At 42.7% G+C, this 18,479-nt stretch overlaps 1 protein-coding gene across 1 annotated transcript in view; it reads right to left on the bottom strand.

Moving 5' to 3' along the window:
- LOC126235848 (brefeldin A-inhibited guanine nucleotide-exchange protein 3) overlaps nucleotides 1-18,479 on the bottom strand; it is a 327,111-nt gene that overhangs the window by 235,731 nt on the left and 72,901 nt on the right. The window contains exons 8-9 of the mRNA XM_049944714.1: nucleotides 7,957-8,089; nucleotides 5,006-5,103 (exon numbers count right to left, since the gene is read on the bottom strand). Of these exons, the coding sequence (XP_049800671.1) occupies nucleotides 5,006-5,103; nucleotides 7,957-8,089 (231 nt within the window). The remainder of the gene's footprint in view (nucleotides 1-5,005; nucleotides 5,104-7,956; nucleotides 8,090-18,479) is intronic.

Raw genomic sequence — 18,479 nt, 5'->3', positions numbered from 1 at the left:
TGTAAAATGATTCTTTCATATAGTGTTCATTAAAAAATGATGATCATTCCACTTGGGACCTGTGGAATGGTACATTAGCTTATTTGTTTGAGTTGCAAATATATTTGTCATGTATTGTTGTTTTTCTGACATTTTCTACATCCTGGAGGACCTCCTCACTACGGATCAATTGGAATGAAAGTAAATCTAGTCTAATCTAATCTAACCTGAGGTCTGTACAGATATTCTTCATAAATTGTTCCAGACTCCTCGCTTATTCTTTAAAATTTAAAATGGTGTCACTCATTATAATTTCTGGAGATTAAAATGGGGTGGTGGGGGGTGGTGGGGGGGGGGGGGTGCTAACCATAGAAATGCAGATTCGTCAAGTGCAAATTTAAAATCTTTTTTTAAAATTTAAAACCTACTTTTTATGATCGCCCTATCAGCCTTCCAACTTCCAACTGACCAAGCATATGCATACTGCAAGACTGGAAGATGAATAACAAATAGAAAACTCATCCATGAATAGAGGAGCTTCTTAATGTGAATATAACTGTATTAATAGCTACTGAAAACACTGTCATACTTAAAACACTGCCTTGAACTGAAAGTGATCAGACAGGTTATTGTTGGCTAAAAAAATTTGAAGTCATTTGCAACGGCCTCATGCAAGGAGCTATCTACTTCTCAATAGGCTGTAGACCTTTTCAAAGATAAAAGAAACATCTATTAAGTAACACATGCACATCCACCACAGTTGGGGTATCAATGGTGGTGTGATAGCACTCAAATTTACAATGAAAGTGGCAAGTAACTAATAAGATTGCTGGATTCCAATATTTAGATAAGATGATTATTTACCACCTGCTCCAGTATCTGTCTCATGCAGCTAGTATAGTCTGTAACACTACAACCTAGAGCCTCACATATTTTTCAACTTCTTGATTTATCACATTTATAACCTTTTGTTTGTAAATGGATGTCTTAATGAATTTTTTTCAGTAATTAGAGTTTATGAAAATGTTATCTATGTTGATAGAATAAGTAAAAATTATTTATGTCAAATCTCTACAGTAACCTGGTTTGATATGTAAAGCCTTACTTCAACACAGATGAAACCTAACCTAACCTAAGCCTTACTTCAAGACAGATGAAACCAGCTGCAATGTACTCTAGTAACTTGGTACATTAAATGCAAGCATAAAAACTGCAATCTTAAAGTCACTGTGCACTCTCTTCTTACTATTTTTACCCCAGTAAAACATCCTCAACCAATTATTCTTATAGCTATTAGGTTTCAAGGTAAATATGCCCTGCTGATGACTATCCCTTTACTATAATTTAGGGTGGTGCCCAGATCAGTACTAATATGGCTACTCTCCATACATCCGTGCAATTTGGTTACTTGGGCAACTGTCACTGACTCACCCAGAAAAATACAGCAATGTGGCTAATTTACTGACGTAAATGACTCTCCATTCTCTCGTTAAAAAAAAAAAATTACCACAGGGCTTGTTCTTTTACTTACATTTACTGTAGGGTAGATACACTTCCCAGGCAGACTGGCCATGTGAAGTTTCTTGGCTGACTACCTGAGCCTTGGGCCACACAAATCATTGGGTATGTTTCTAGTTGTCATTTTAGGATTAACAGATATGCAACTGTCAGACAGGTAATCACAAGCAGAGCCTCAAATATACAGGGTTATTACAAATGATTGAAGCGATTTCACAGCTCTACAATAACTTTATTACTTGAGATATTTTCACAATGCTTTGCACACACATACAAAAACTCAAAAAGTTTTTTTTAGGCATTCACAAATGTTTGATATGTGCCCCTTTAGTGATTCGGCAGACGTCAAGCCGATAATCAAGTTCCTCCCACACTCGGCGCAGCATGTCCCCATCAATGAGTTCGAAAGCATCGTTGATGCGAGCTCACAGTTCTGGCACGTTTCTTGGTAGAGGAGGTTTAAACACTGGATCTTTCACATAACCCTACAGAAAGAAATCGCATGGGGTTAAGTCGGGAGAGCGTGGAGGCCATGACATGAATTGCTGATCATGATCTCCACCACGACCGATCCATCGGTTTTCCAATCTCCTGTTTAAGAAACGCCGAACATCATGATGGAAGTGCGGTGGAGCACCATCCTGTTGAAAGATGAAGTCGGCGCTGTCGGTCTCCAGTTGTGGCATGAGCCAATTTTCCAGCATGTCCAGATACACGTGTCCCGTAACGTTTTTTTCGCAGAAGAAAAAGGGGCCGTAAACTTTAAACCGTGAGATTGCACAAAACACGTTAACTTTTGGTGAATTGCGAATTTGCTGCACGAATGCGTGAGGATTCTCTTCCGCCCAGATTCGCACAATGTGTCTGTTCACTTCACCATTAAGAAAAAATGTTGCTTCATCACTGAAAACAAGTTTTGCACTGAACGCATCCTCCTCCATGAGCTGTTGCAACCACGCCGAAAATTCAAAGCGACTGACATTGTCATCGGGTGTCAGGGCTTGTAGCGATTGTAAACGGTAAGGCTTCTGCTTTAGCCTTTTCCGTAAGATTTTTCAAACCGTCGGCTGTGGTACATTTAGCTCCCTGCTTGCTTTATTCATCGACTTCCGCGGGCTACGCGTGAAACTTGCCTGCACGCGTTCAACCGTTTCTTCGCTCACTGCAGGCCGACCCGTTGATTTCCCCTTACAGAGGCATCCAGAAGCTTTAAACTGTGCATACCATCGCCAAATGGAGTTAGCAGTTGGTGGATCTTTGTTGAACTTCGTCCTGAAGTGTCGTTGCACTGTTATGACTGACTGATGTGAGTGCATTTCAAGCACGACATACACTTTCTCGGCTCCTGTCGCCATTTTGTCTCAAAGCGCTCTCGAGCGCTCTGGCGGCAGAAACCTGAAGTGCGGCTTCAGCCGAACAAAACTTTATGAGTTTTTCTACGTATCTGTAGTGTGTCATGACCATATGTCAATGAATGGATCTACAGTGAATTTATGAAATCGCTTCAATCATTTGTAATAGCCCTGTACAGGAAAATTAATACAACTGAGGCACAGTAGCTCTGTTACTGACATTATATGCATTAGATTTGACAGAATTCTGAAGTGGACTAATAATATGAGGTCTGTTGGTGGGTTGGGTGGGAGTACTGGCCAATGGACCATCCAAACCACTAAGAGAAGAGATTTTAGTGTATTTTCCGCATTAACAGAAATCAAATGAGTAGATAAGGAATTAGAAGTTTATATCAACACTTTATCTTACATGTCAACTTAATTTTCTGCATTTTATCTGTACCACCACATCATAAACACTAAAATTGTCTTCCTTTCTAGTTTTTGGAAAAAAAATCATTTCTGTACAAAGCTAAGTTCAAGATGTACATTCTCAGAAACTTAATTCTCAAATTAAGGCTTATGTTTGACGCTAGCAGACTTCTTTTTGGAATGAAATGCTCTCTATGCTTGCACTAGACTGCTTTTATGTCCTTGCTAAAATTCTCTTCCTTTCTAGTTTTCAGTAAAAAAATCATTTCTGTACAACGCTACGCCAAAGATGTACATTCTCAGAAACTTCATTCTTAAATTAAGGCTTATGTTTGACACTAGCAGACTTCTTTTTGGAATGAAATGCTGTCTATGCTTGTGCTAGACTGCTTTTATGTCCTTGCTTCATCTGTCATGCATTATTTTGCTGCGGAGGTAACAGAATTTCTTTCCATTCTCAAAAGAAGCTTCTAATGAAATTGTATGCCTGTGGAGTATTGTCTGAGTTGTTTGCAGGGAGCACTTTCCTATCAGGAACGCAGGGCTTGTACGAAAACATTTTTCCACAACAGCACTCATTTAAGTTTGTAGGCTTCCATGACCAGTGTCATTTTGAATAAAATAACTCTGGTTATTAGGCTGCATCATTATAGAATACTGAAGCAACTAAACTAGCAAGTTTCAAGCAACTTGCTGTGGTCCTCTTCACGGCGGAGATATCTGTGCTTCCCCAAGGAAGTGTTACACATCTTCTGCTGTTCTTAATCCATACAACTAATTGAAGAGAAAATCTGACAGCCCTCTAGGATTGTTTGCAAACAACGCCGTCATTTAACATGTTGCAAAGTCAACAGAAGATCAAAACAAATTGCAAAATGATTTAACAAGATACCTACATGGTGCAAAAAGTGGCAATCGAACCGAAACAATAAAAAGTGCTAGGGTTTTCACATGAGATATAAAAGTATTTCATTCGATTTTGGTTACACAATGAATAACACTTTCATCAGCTAAATCCTGAGGGATCACAATTACAAACAACCTAAAGTGGAAATGTCACAGAGAAAATGTTGTGAAGTAGGCAAACCAAAGACTAAATTTTATGGGCAGAAAAATTATAAGACGAAACAAGTCTAGTAAGAGACTGCCTGCACTATGCTCGTTCGTCCTCTTCTGGAATATTGCTGTGCCATATGGAACCCTTACCAAAGACAATACTGATGAATAGCCACCACGTCATCCTCTGTTAATAGCATCACTGAATGTGGTATGGAGAGGCATGTGGTTAGCACATCATACTACCAGCTGTTGTCAATATCCAAACCTTGGAGCCATTACTTCCCATTCTTGCATCTCCACAATGGCCTCGCAAGGCTAAAGGTATCCTATTTCAGTCCTACCACTGATAAATAATGTCTAGTAGTACAGGGAATCAAGCACTGGCAATAAGAGACTCACATACTTAACAGTTCAGCCATGGAGGTGCGTGATATGTTATTACACTGTATTTTATTATTATAATGAAACCTTCTCACTTCTCAAATAAATGGAAATATGAATGCAAAAAATTATTCAATAATAGTGTTTTGATCAAATTTTTTAGCCCAGCAAACAGTACTTAGGACTGTTAAGACTGTTCCTACATGATCACATTGGGATGCCACAGATTTCAACACTATTAATATTACAGAGGGGATTTTAGTACTTCTCGAGTCTAAACATCCTCTTGTAGTTTAACTTACAGTCTCATAAGGGCCATATCACTTTGTTGAGATCCTTTATCATCTTCCACCAAAATGGGGCCAGCGAAATCTACTATACGGCTTGGACTGCGGAGCAGCTGAAATACAAATGAAAAAATACTTTTCACTGATTGATTCCAGTTAATGACACAACATAGTAACATCAAACCCAGTGACACAAAATGTAAATTCAAGTAGCCTTAAAAAATAAAGTTGTTGTTGTTGTTGTTGTTGTGGTCTTCAGTCCTGAGACTGGTTTGATGCAGCTCTCCATGCTACTCTATCCTGTGCAAGCTTCTTCATCTCCCAGTACCTACTGCAACCTACATCCTTCTAAATCTGCTTGGTGTATTCATCTCTTGGTATCCCTCTACGATTTTTACCCTCTACGCTGCCCTCCAGTACTAAATTGGTGATCCCTTGATGCCTCAGAACATGTCCTACCAACCGATCCCTTCTTCTCGTCAAGTTGTGCCACGAACTTCTCTACTCCCGAATCCTATTCAATACCTCCTCATTAGTTATGTGATCTACCCACCTTATCTTCAGCATTCTTCTGTAGCACCACATTTCGAAGGCTTCTATTCTCTTCTTGTCTAAACTATTTATCGTCCATGTTTCACTTCCATACATGGCTACACTCGATACAAATACTTTCAGAAACGACTTCCTCACACTTAAATCTATACTCAATGTTAACAAATTTCTATTCTTCAGAAACGCTTTCCTTCCCATTGCCAGTCTACATTTTATATCCTCTCTACTTCGACCATCATCAGTTATTTTGCTCCCCAAATAGCAAAACTCCTTTACTAGTTTAAGTGTCTCATTTCCTAATCTAATACCCTCAGCATCACCAGACTTAATTCGACTACATTCCATTATCCTCGTTTTGCTTTTGTTGATGTTCATCTTATATCCTCCTTTCAAGACACTATCCATTCCATTCAACTGCTCTTCCAAGTCCTTTGCTGTCTCTGACAGAATTACAATGTCATCGGCAAACATCAAAGTTTTTATTTCTTCTCCATGGGTTTTAATACCTACTCCGAATTTTTCTTTAGTTTCCTTCGCTGCTTGCTCAATATACAGATTGAATAACATTGGGGAGAGGCTACAACCCTGTCTCACTCCCTTCTCAACCACTGCTTCCCTTTCATGCCCCTCAACTCTTATAACTGCCAATTGGTTTCTATACAAATTGTAAATAGCCTTTCTCTCCCTGTATTTTACCCCTGCCACCTTCAGAATATGAAAGAGAATATTCCAGTCACCATTGTCAAAAGCTTTCTCTAAGTCTACAAATGCTACAAACGTAGGTTTGCCTTTCTTTAATCTAGCTTCCAAGATAAGTCGTAGGGTCAGTATTGCCTCACGTGTTCCAATATTTCTACGGAATCCAAACTGATCTTCCCCGAGGTCGGCTTCTACTAGTTTTTCCATTCGTCTGTAAAGAATTCGCGTTAGTATTTTGCAGCTGTGACTTATTAAACTGATAGTTCGGTAATTTTCACACATGTCAACACCTGATTTCTTTGGGATTGGAATTATTATATTCTCCTTGAGGTCTGAGGGTATTTCGCCTGTTTCATAGATCTTGCTCACCAGATTGTAGAGTTTTGTCAGGACTGGCTCTCCCAAGGCCGTCAGTAGTTCTAATGGAATGTTGTCTACTCCCGGGGCCTTGTTTCGACTCAGGTCTTTCAGTTCTCTGTCAAACTCTTCACACAGTATCTTATCTCCCATTTCATCTTCACCTACATCCTCTTCCATTTCCATAATATTGTCCTCAAGTACATCGCCCTTGTATAGACCCTCTATGTACTCCTTCCACCTTTCTGCTTTCCCTTCTTTGCTTAGAACTGGGTTTCCATCTCAGCTCTTAATATTCATACAAGTGGTTCTCTTTTCTCCAAAGGTCTCTTTAATTTTCCTGTATGCAGTATCTATCTTACCCCTAGTGAGATAAGCCTCTACATCCTTACATTTATCCTCTAGCCATCCCTGCTTAGCCATTTTGCACTTCCTGTCGGTCTTATTTTTGAGACGTTTGTATTCCTTTTTGCCTGCTTCATTTACTGCATTTTTATATTTTCTCCTTTCATCAATTAAATTCAATATTTCTTCTGTTACCCAAGGATTTCTACTAGCCCTCGTGTTTTTACCTACTTGATCCTCTGCTGCCTTCACTACTCCATCCTTCAAAGCTACCCATTCTTCTTCTACTGTATTTCTTTCCCCCCTTCCTGCCATTTGTTCCCTTACGCTCTCCCTGAAACTCTGTATAACCTCTGGTTTAGTCAGTTTATACAGGTCCCATCTCCTTACATTCCCACATTTTTGCAGTTTCTTCAGTTTTAATCTACAGTTCATAACCAATAGATTGTGGTCAGAGTCCACATCTGCCCCTGGAAATGTCCTACAATTTAAAACCTGGTTCCTAAATCTCTGTCTTACCATTATATAATCTATCTGAAATCTGTCAGTATCAGTAAATAAAGTTAAAAAATGAAATTTGTTGTTTTAAGTTCCTTACAAGATTATACACCAACATACTGTAAGTACAGTAACATGTCAACTCCAGTGCTGCAAACAACAACGTTGACAGATATTTAACAATTCTTGTGTTTGTAAATATTGAATACTAGAGGGCTGAGTTACCAAAAGGCACACAAACAAGGCTGAGAACTTTGCCTTTTCAGGAGTAGAGCTATAGAATACAAGAACACACACACACACACACACACACACACACACACACACACACACACACTGAAAGCCAGCAAAGTACTTACATTTCACCATAGCTTTTCATTAGCAGTCCTAGTTTTTAACTGAGAAACAATTTTGGAAAGGTATATGACATTTGGCCATCTCTGTACAATACTGCTCAGTTATATGTAAGTTCAATTAACTGTGTAACAAAAACTACACAATTCTAAGCAGTTTACCTCTCTCAGTGATTTTAAAGCTTCCAATCTGTGCTGTGGAGGTGGATACAGCAACATACGGTGAAAAACAGATTCCAGAACTGGTCTCATAGAGCCCACACATCCAACTAGTCGCACCAGCTGTGTGCCAATACTGCAAAACATAAAGCCACTGTTATAATCATAATATTTCAAGTATAACACTTTTGTTATTTGCAAGAGCAAGTACAATCCAATGTTAATCTTCTTCATTGGAGCACAGTCTACGAAGCTGAAAAACATTGTTGAAAAAAGTAACAAATTATAATTTTTGACTTCTTAGTATTTACATTTTATCTGAAACGATTTGGCCTTTGGCATTTGGGACATAATATGAAGTTCTGATGTTTCACATTTGACTACAAGTAAAAATTAAAAGCAACCAAATATGTGCTGTTTTTACTGAATACGGAGAATATCCATCAGTCTTTTGCTTTTGGAATAAGAACATAGCAGCAAGACCTGCAAGAAGATTGACATCTGGTGCAGGGACTGGCAGCTGAACCTGAAAGTAAATAAATGTAATGTATTGCACATAAATAGGGAAGAGATCCTGTATCATTCATTTACACTACTGGTGAAAAACACTGAAAATAACAATATTATGAAAAGGAAAGTTGCTACTCACCATATACCGGAGATGCTGAGTCGCGAGTCGCAGATAGGCAAGTCTTTTTGTTGTGTCCATTTATGACTCAGCATCTCCGCTGTATGGTGAGTAGTAACTTTCCTTTTCATAATATTGCTACTTTCCACCCTGGAATTTCCACTGTTTAATCACTGAAAATAGTAACTACTGTACAGTACCAACGAGTAACCATCCTGTGTGACCTCAAGAGGAATGACAACATGAAACAAAGTGTAGGACAATCAGCAGCCAAGATTAAATGGAAGAATCTTACAGGAATGTCAACTGACCATTGAATTTTGCTCATCACTCTGGGTCCATTATCAGGTTAGATTAGTAGAATGCATTTCATCATCAGATCATGTAGTTGGTGTGCTTGTGATACAAGAGAGACACTGTGCATCAAGGAGAGGTTTACTGTTGAAATTCTGAGAGAGTAAATTCCAGAAAGAGCTGTATCCTACAAAATTTTTAAGGCTTTTGTGGTCATTTGTTGACGAACTGTCCATTGGTTTCTGTCTGTGATTCTTCAGCTGACATTTATTTGATGATTTTTCTGATGTTTCGCCTACAAAGTTTCATCCTCCGTTACTGGTGGTACTGGTCCACTACTAGCAATGGAGATTGAAGCTTTGACAATGCCAGCCTCTTGCACTGGAAAAACATTTTTAAAAAATCATCAAACAAATGTCAGCTGAAGGGCCTGATACGGAAGCCACCAGACAATTTGTCAGACAACTTCCTAAATCAGAGAATTCAGAACTCATACAGACATTTACTGGCAATCATTCCGCAAATACATCATTTGCAAAAGTAATAGGAAGCTGAGATAACATAGTGGAACCAGAAGTACCCTCTGCCACACACTGTAAGGTGGCTTACAGATGTAGATGTAATGTAGCCTTATCTGTTTTGCAAGAACTGTAGTATACAAAAGAAGTATTATCAGACTTGCAAGTGAAGTTCATCAACTGATCTAGCAGGCATGTTTTAATATTATTGCACAGCATAACACTGACATACTGACTGATCATCTGCATGTATTAACAGCACCTTATCACATACAGTTTTGCAAGAACTCATTCAAATAAAACAAAACCACTTAATGTTACAATACTGAACATTGTCATAAAAATATATTTTTTTCAACATAACAGGAACTGTCACAGTGGGCCTAACAACTAAGATGCAGTAGGTAACACTGATATCTCAAACCAGGGTTTCCCAAACTATGTTTTGTAGAACACTAGAATTCCACAGGAAATGAATAGTCCTCCACAAAAAACTATTAATAGTAGAATGGTTTTTCCCCCTCAACATCTTTAGGATATTAATTATGTTTTAAAAATTTTATTATGGTTTCTGTTATTAGTTATTATTTAAAATTGAAGCAGGTACTTAATAAAACAAGTTTTCTCATGTTTTAAAATTTTATTAACTTCCAAAATAAACAAGGTGTTTCATCGAAGTACCAGGTTTTTCAAAATGTTCTGTCAGAGGAAAAGTTTGGGAACCCCTCTTTTAAAAAAATAACACATTATGAAATGAATTCAGGGCACGCAACTGATTCACAATGAAACAAAGTCTCATATATGTGCTGTACCTGTTGCTGTAATTGGGAGATGGAAATACACTGTGTTGTAATAAGTTGTTCCACCTATTCCTGGCAATTAGATGGCAGATGTTTGTGTACAAATGTTCTTTACATAGTTAGTGGGTAAAGAATATACACTGTGCAGCAGCCACCAGAAAGATCGCGGGAGGCGCACATCGGCACGCCACGTCACGGACGGTAGTTGCCGCAAATAGAGTCCCGTCCACCAGAGGGCATGCGAGAATTCGGCCGCGATCTCTGCCAGCAGAACAACAACAACAACAACAACTCAGGCAGCACGGGCCGTGCCCATTCAGTTCACATCGGGCATGCCTATGAGACAGTTCCCGGTCTACTCTGAAGTGCGACGGAAAATGTGAACCGTGTTACTACACAATTGGCGACGAGTAGGGTCGTTCTTTCGCGTGTTGCGTCATCGTTCTGATTTCGCAGCTTATCCGTGGCATGGAGGATTTAGTGCAGGTTTTGGTTGAGCAGCAGACGGAGCTCATGGCCACCATGAAACAAGTGCTTCCGGCACTGCTCTCCACGCCGTCTGCTCCAGCGCCGTTCCCTCCTCCCTTTCACCCGTATGACGAGACAGCGGAGGGTAGGGACGCGTATGAACATCGCGTTCAGCAGCATTTCGAGGCGTTTCATGTTGCCGATGCAGAGGTATTTCATGCTCTTTTCTTGTCTTGGATATCTCCCTTGCTGTATCAAGTTTTGCGGCAGCTAGCGCTGTTGCAGGAACCCTCGTCCTTGTCTTTGACGCATTGTGTTCATTACTGTCTTCATATTATCACCGCCGCACGCATGTTGTGGCGGCTAGGATCGAGTTCTATCAATGCAAGAAGCAGCCCCATCAGTCTTACCGGGTGTGGGCCGCTACCCTGCACGGTCTTAGTCACAAGTGTCATTTTGTCACGGAGCAGTAGCGAGAGTCGTATGCCCACATTATGGTGCGCGACGTCATTGTTCTTTCGGCCCCTGATAGGGAGGTCCGGCAACGGGCCCTGCAGTTAGAAGACCCTTCCCTCGAGGAAGTCCTGTCCATTGCTCAATCGTATGAAGTCTCTCACGCCGCCGGTCAACAGTTGGAAGCATGGTGCGACGTCGCGGCAGTTCAGGGCGGCGCGGCCACGTCCACTGCATCCGGGGTGGACGATGTGCGAGCAGTACAATCCGGCCATTACGGCCGCTCCCGCACGGCGCGTAAACAGAGTTCCGGCTGCCAGCCCCTGTTACCGTCCTGTGCGTCGTGCTATATACATCATGATCGGTCGCAGTGCCCCCAGAGTTGGGCCGTTTGTCACAAATGTAATAAAAAAGGACACATTGCTAAAGTTTGCTGCTCAGCCTCGAAAGAATCGAAGGAAGCAGTTACAGAGGACGTGGACATTGCCATTCAGGAAGTTTCATCGGGCCAGGCTTCCGACGCATTGGACCACAAACTCTTTATCGAGGTGTCGGTTCGGTCGCGCCGATTACAACTGCAAGTAGATACGGGCATGGCAGTTTCTTTGTTGAATGCACAAACTTTCTCCAACCTTGGGTCGCCCCCGTTGGCGCCAGTTTACCGGCGTCTACGCGGTTATGGTAAACAGTTCATTCCCCTACTGGGTCAATTCACTACCGACGTGACTTACAAATCAGTCACTCGGCCTCTTACTTTTATTGTTGTCAGTGATGCGAGCTCCGCTAACCTTTTTGGCTTGGATGTCTTTCAAGCTTTCGGGTTTTCTATCACTGACACCATACAGTTGGTCTCCGAAGACGCTCCCTATCAATCATTAGAATCCTTGATCTCTGACTTTCCGGATATCTTTGAGGAGGGCCTGGGGCATGTTTCAGACTTTGAAGCTCACTTAACGTTGAAGGCGTCGGCTCGCCCACATTTTCTATGCGCGAGGCAGATCCCCTTGGCTCTCCGCCCTCAGGTAAAAGAAGAGCTAGACTGGCTGACAGCCCTAGGGGTCGTTCTTCCCATTTCTTCTAGTGAGTGGGCTTCGCCCCCCATTATTGTCAGGAAACCCTCGGGAAAATTACGTCTTTGTGGCGATTTCAAGGCCACCATTAATTCCCAATTGCTGGTGGACACCTATCCTTTGCCTCGTGCTGATGAATTGTTCTCCGCCGTAGCGGGAGGCCAATATTTTTCGAAAATCGATCTTTTGGAGGCTTATCATCAGATACCTCTTGATGAGGACTCCAAACGGCTGGCGGTTGTCAACACCCCATTTGGCCTTTACCAATACCAGCAGTTGGCCTTCGGAATATCCAGTGCCCCGGCGATATTCCAGCGTTATCTTGAGCACGCCACATCGACAATCCCTCATTGTATTAATAACCTGGACGACATAACTGTCACGGGCTGCAGCACGAAAGAACACTTGCACAACCTTCACACCCGCTTTCTCAAATTCAGGTCCGTGGGCTTGCGTCGCAACCTGCGTAAGTGAAACTTCTTCCAACCGTCCATTGACTATGTGGGCTACAAAATCTCTCGGCACGGCGTCCAGCCACTAGGAAGTTTGGCCCAAGGTATCGTCGACCTTCCGCGGCCCACTTCGCTGAAGGAGTTACAAACTTTTTTAGGCAAGATTGCGTATTACCACCGGTTCATTCCCAGGGCTTCCACCACCGCCCGCCCCCTGTACTGCCTTCTGCGCAAGGGTGTTCCTTTTGATTGGTCGCCTGCATGCGAGCGAGCGTTCACCTCGTTGAAAGGCCTCCTCATGGCAGTGCCGTGTTTGGCTACTTTTGACCCCCATAAGCCATTGGTCCTGGCTACAGATGCTTCGCAGTATGGGGTGGGGGCGGTCCTGGCCCATCGCAGCACAGATGGTTCCGAGCAGCCACTGGCGTTTGCGTCTAAAACTCTTAGTCCCAGGTGGAAAAAGAGGCTTTGGCCATTGTCTATGCTGTTACCAAGTTTCACCCTTTCTTGTATGGCATGAAGTTTCAGTTAATCACTGACCATAAGCCGTTAATATCGTTATTTGGGGCCGCCTCTCAGATTCCGGATAGGGCGGCCCACAGACTACAGCGCTGGGCTTTGTTCCTCTCTAAGTACCATTATGACATTCATTTTCGCCCTACCAGGCAGCATGCCAACGCAGACGCTCTTTCCCGTCTTCCAGTGGGCCCGGATCCTAAGTTCGATCGAGAGGAGATTATGTGTTTTCATTTGGATGTGGTGTCCCGCCAAGCGGTTGATGGCTTCCCGATCACTAGTTCTAGAGTCGCCAGGGAAACAGCAGCTGACCCGGTTCTCCAGCAAGTAGTTCGCCTCATTCAGCAGGGGTAGTCATCCCGACCTCCAGGTCGGGCCTCGGACCCTCTGCGTAATTATTTTGTTCTACAAGACCGCCTTGGAAGGAGTTCTCCTTCTGGCTACCGATGATACAGCTCCTTGCGTGGTTGTTCCTGCAAGTTTGCGAAGGGAAGTCCTCACGTTATTACATGAGGGGCACTGGGGTGTTTCCCGTACTAAAACCTTGGCTCGCAGACATGTGTACTGGCCCGGTATTGACAGAGAAATTGAGCACTTGGTGGCCGCCTGTTCCCAGTGTGCGAGCCAACAGGCATCTCCCAGGTCAGCGTTCTCTTTATGGCCACCTGCAACCCAGGCATAGGAACGTGTTCACATCGATTTTGCGGGCCCGTTTCTCAATGGCTTTTGGCTCATTGTCATTGATGCTTATTCCCGATTTCCATATGTGGTTCGCTGCTCCTCAACCACTTCAGAGGTTGTAATCCAAGCACTAGCAAAAATCTTTTCTGTGGAAGGCTGCCAGTCACCCTGGTCTCAGACAATGGACCTCAGTTATGTTGCAGACCTTCCAGGATTTTTGTAGGCACTTCGGTATTCGGCACGTTTGCTCTCCCCCCTTTTATCCACAATCGAATGGGGAAGCCGAGCACATGGTGCGCACATTTAAGCCACAGATGAAAAAGTATGTGCACGAATTTCTTGCGGAGGAGGCGTTGACGTTTTTCCTGACGGCCTACCGGACCACACCTATGGGAGAACGCAGCCCGCAGAGCTCCTCCACGGGTACCAACCTAGGACTCTGCTGCACCTCTTTCGGCCCGGTCCTCGCCAGTCTTCACAAAACGGAGTACCCGGCTTTCCACCGGGTATGTCGGTCTGGGCACGTGGGTTTGGTCGCAATCCACGTTGGATACCGGCGGTGGTCCTGTGCCGAAATGGCCGCCGGCTCTATACCTTGCAGACGGGGGACCGGGAGGTACGTCGTCACCAAAATCAGCTACGTCCACGTTTGGGCACCCACCCTCCGACACCTCGGGCACCGGCTTCCCCATTGCCGGCACCTGTGTTGGTTTCTCAGGGGACGCTACCACCCCTCCCCCCTGTGATTCCGCCGCACTGCGATGGCTCTCAGCCTTGGCAGCCTCCAGTAGCTCCAGCACCGGCATCGCCATCATTAGCGATGCCCCAGCGAGAGCTGGCCCCCCTCGCAGGCCCGGTTTCTCAGCAGACGGGTTCACCTGTGGTCATCCCTTCCCCTTCGTCCCCGCCACTGGGTCTTGCCCCTCCCAGGGTGGTCCAGGATCCAGAGTTCGACGGCCTGTCTCCCATTCTGTCCCAGGTTCCGGTGGTGGGACGACGGGGGCCTCTTCGTGTGGGTCACTTCCAGCTGTATTCAAAGGTTCCGGCTCGAGGGTTGGCAGATCCCCTCGACTCCAGCCTTCCGATGGACATGGAGGTCATCACTCCTGCACGACGCTCCACCTTCCGACACAGTGGATCACAGTGGCTTCACCCCCCGAAGGAGGAGGAGTGCAGTAGCCTCCAGAAAGATCGCGGGAGGCGCACATTGGCATGCCGCATCACGGACGGTAGTTGCCGCAAATAGAGTCCCGTCCACCAGAGGGAACGCGAGAATTCGGCCACGACCTCTGCCAGCGGAACAATAACAACAACTCAGGCAGCACGGGCCGTGCCCATTCAGTTCACATTGGGCATGCCTATGAGACAGTTCCCGGTCTACTCTGAAGTGCGACGGAAAACGTGAACCGTGTTACTACACACTGCACATGAATCAATGTAGGTGTGTACAGAGGGACATCATGAGAAGTGTGAGCACAGCACATCAGCAAGGTTCGATGCTGTCAAGAGTCTCTAACTGCTTTGGAGGTGGCATTTATACTTTGTCATTGCAGTTTGGTAGTGATTTGGAAAGCACAAAGCACAGAGGAAGCACATCTACTGAAAACGTATACAGCCAAGAACAGTTGATAGACGCTGTGGAAAAATGTCAATCTCTTGTGTGCTATTCTGAGATCCACTTCAGATAAGTTGTTCTGAATAATAAGAGCTTTGTCACCACACGCTGTAATTACTGAACTTGATAACAACTCCATAAAGAAGAGTTATATAACAGAAGAGTTCTCTAAAAGGCAGTTACATTATTTCGTAATTGAGTTGGCATAGTTGTGAGCTCTCTCACAGCCCTCATCCCTTGGCAGTGGAAACAAAGTCCCACAGTACAATCAGTGCCACTGCACAGCAGGTTCACTGCAACAAGAATGAACAAGAAGGTGACCGTAAATTGTCAATAAGGTAAAAGTAATCTTGAACAACATAGAGGTGACAGATCAATCGAGAAGTGAGAACTTAGTTACAACCCATAACTATGGACACTATTAAAACAATTCAACAGATCAAGGCCTGCACTCGAACAGGAGGGCAGTAGTGGGGAGGCAGATTAGCTGAATGTCTTACAGAAAGTGCTGGGGGCACAAGCACACATGGTAAAAATCCCTACGATTAATGGAGTCAAGAGGGGCATGTTTCTTAGGTTATTCAGGTTACAGACAGACAGTCTTGAAAAAAATTAAAACAGAACAGGACCAACATACAGTTAGTATTTTGCAGCTGTGACTTATTAAACTGATAGTTCGGTAATTTTCACATCTGTCAACACCTGCTTTCTTTGGGATTGGAATTATTATATTCTTCTTGAAGTCTGAGGGTATTTTGCCTGTTTCATACATCTTGCTCACCAGATTGTAGAGTTTTGTCAGGACTGGCTCTCCCAAGGCCGTCAGTAGTTCTAATGGAATGTTGTCTACTCCCGGGGCCTTGTAACGTTACAGTTTCCAGAAAAGTAAAATTAGTTTGTTTTATCAGGAGACAGCTGAAAAACAAGTTATATGAGCTACCAATGCATCTACAAGATGTGGAAAATTCTGAATGTGATACGTTTTCTGTGCCTTTCAGAGAGATGTTAAATATCAGAAATTACAGGATTATAGACCAGCATCACTTTTGTATATTGTTAACATGGAAAAAGAATATGTTGCAACATACATAAAATTTTACGAATGTATAGGGTCTGTTTTTTTTGGACATGTCTGAAGGAACAGACAACACACGGAATGCACAACAGTGATACATATTACATAAATTGAAGATTGAGAAGGGAGAACAGAAAGGAAACGAGAGGAACTACTGATGTCAGCTGAAAATGGACTTCATGCAGAATCAGTGGTGATGAGTGAAAATGTGTGCCAGACCAGAATTTGAACCCAGGATATCCTGCTTACTAGACAGTGCTGTTAAACACTGTGCCATCTGGACATAGTGTGTATCGCAGTTGTGCGGACTATCTCGGCACAGCTCCCAGTTGACCCACATTTCCACCTAGTGCCACCTATCCACAGTCCCCATCCATGTCCTCCATGTTCGCTACTCTGAGAGTCCTCATGGGAGGTCGAACAATATTATGCATTATCAGCTGGTCTGATATTACATAGGCTCTTACTTTGTTTATCAGGCGACAGTGTGGAACTGTATCGAACACCTTCCGGAAGTCCAGGAAAATGGCATCTACCTGGGAGCCTGTATCTAATATTTTCTGGGTCTCATGAACAAATAAAGCGAGTTGGGTATCACATGATCACTGTTTCCGGAATCCATGTCGATTCCTACAGCATAGATTCTGGGTTTCCAGGAATGACATGATAAGCGAGCAAAAGGTCATGATGCAACATTACCTCCATTAGACAAAAAAAGTGTAATATTTTAAGGAAAGGCATTAAAAGTCCAAAAATATGCATGTTCTGACAAATAAGTAATGTAGATAAGAAGATTAAGGCTATATGGAATATTTTGAAATGGGGGGCAGGACAACAATTCACTGCACAAGACACCAACAGAAGTAAACTAAATGACATTGCTGCAACTCATAATTGACAAGTTGCAAGTATTTTTAACAATCACTTTCTAAATGTAGCAGAAAAAATTGGAGTAAATGGTTCAGTTGAAAAATCAAAGGAATATATTTCAAATGTCATTCCACAAAGTTTAAGCAATTAGAAGTAGTGCCAGCATCCTTCAATGAAATTAACTGAATTCTAAAACTTCTAAAAAAGAGAAGCTCATATGTCCTGTCTGGAATTTCAAACAAAATTCTGAATACTTTCCAGAATGAAATTTTCACTCTGCAGCAGAGTGAGCACTAATCTGAAACTTTCTGGCAGATTAAAACTGTGTGCCAGACCAAGACTCGAACTCGGGACCTTTGCCTTTCACGGGCAAGTACTCTACCGACTGAGCTATTCAAACACAATTCACGATTCGTCCTCACAGCTTCAATTCTGCCAGTACCTCGTCTCCTACCTTCCAATTTTGACAGAAGCTCTCCTGATGAGTTGTTGTAACTTAATAAGTAATGTCCTTTGTGATACATGCAAAGCATCACTGTCTCTGGTAATTTTTCTGACAGCTTAAAATATGCGGCTGTTAAATCTCTTTATAAGAAAAGTGATGAGAAAGACTTAAACAATTATCATATAATTCCCCTACTCATGTCTTTTTCCAAAATATTTGAAAAATGTAGTGAACTCAAGAGTAATCTCACATTTTTTAAAGAATTTACTTAGCAGATCACAGTTTGGATTCCAGAAAGGTTGCCTGACTAAGGATGCTATTAACACATTCACTCACCAGATATTACTAGCCTTAAATAATAGAATATTTTCAGGTGGTATTTTTATGATCCTTCCAAGGCATATGATTGTATAGATCCTGTTCCTCTCTTTAAAAAACTGAAGTTTTATGGAACTGATGGTTTTAAAAACAACTGATGTGATTTATAATTAACAAACAGAACACCACAAATTGCACTGGGTGATTCAAACAATGTTGAAAAGGTAGAAAGTTTTAGTGATTGGGGAGAAATCACAAAGGCAGACCCACAGGGTTCAACTATGGGTCTACTCCTATTTCTTAAACATGTCAATAACCTTCCA

This window comes from Schistocerca nitens, chromosome 2 (assembly GCF_023898315.1).
Source record: "Schistocerca nitens isolate TAMUIC-IGC-003100 chromosome 2, iqSchNite1.1, whole genome shotgun sequence".
In the NCBI taxonomy this organism is placed as follows: domain Eukaryota; kingdom Metazoa; phylum Arthropoda; class Insecta; order Orthoptera; family Acrididae; genus Schistocerca; species Schistocerca nitens.
The sequence above is the reverse complement of the archived record's forward strand: the minus strand, read 5'-3'. Positions and strand labels throughout refer to the sequence as shown.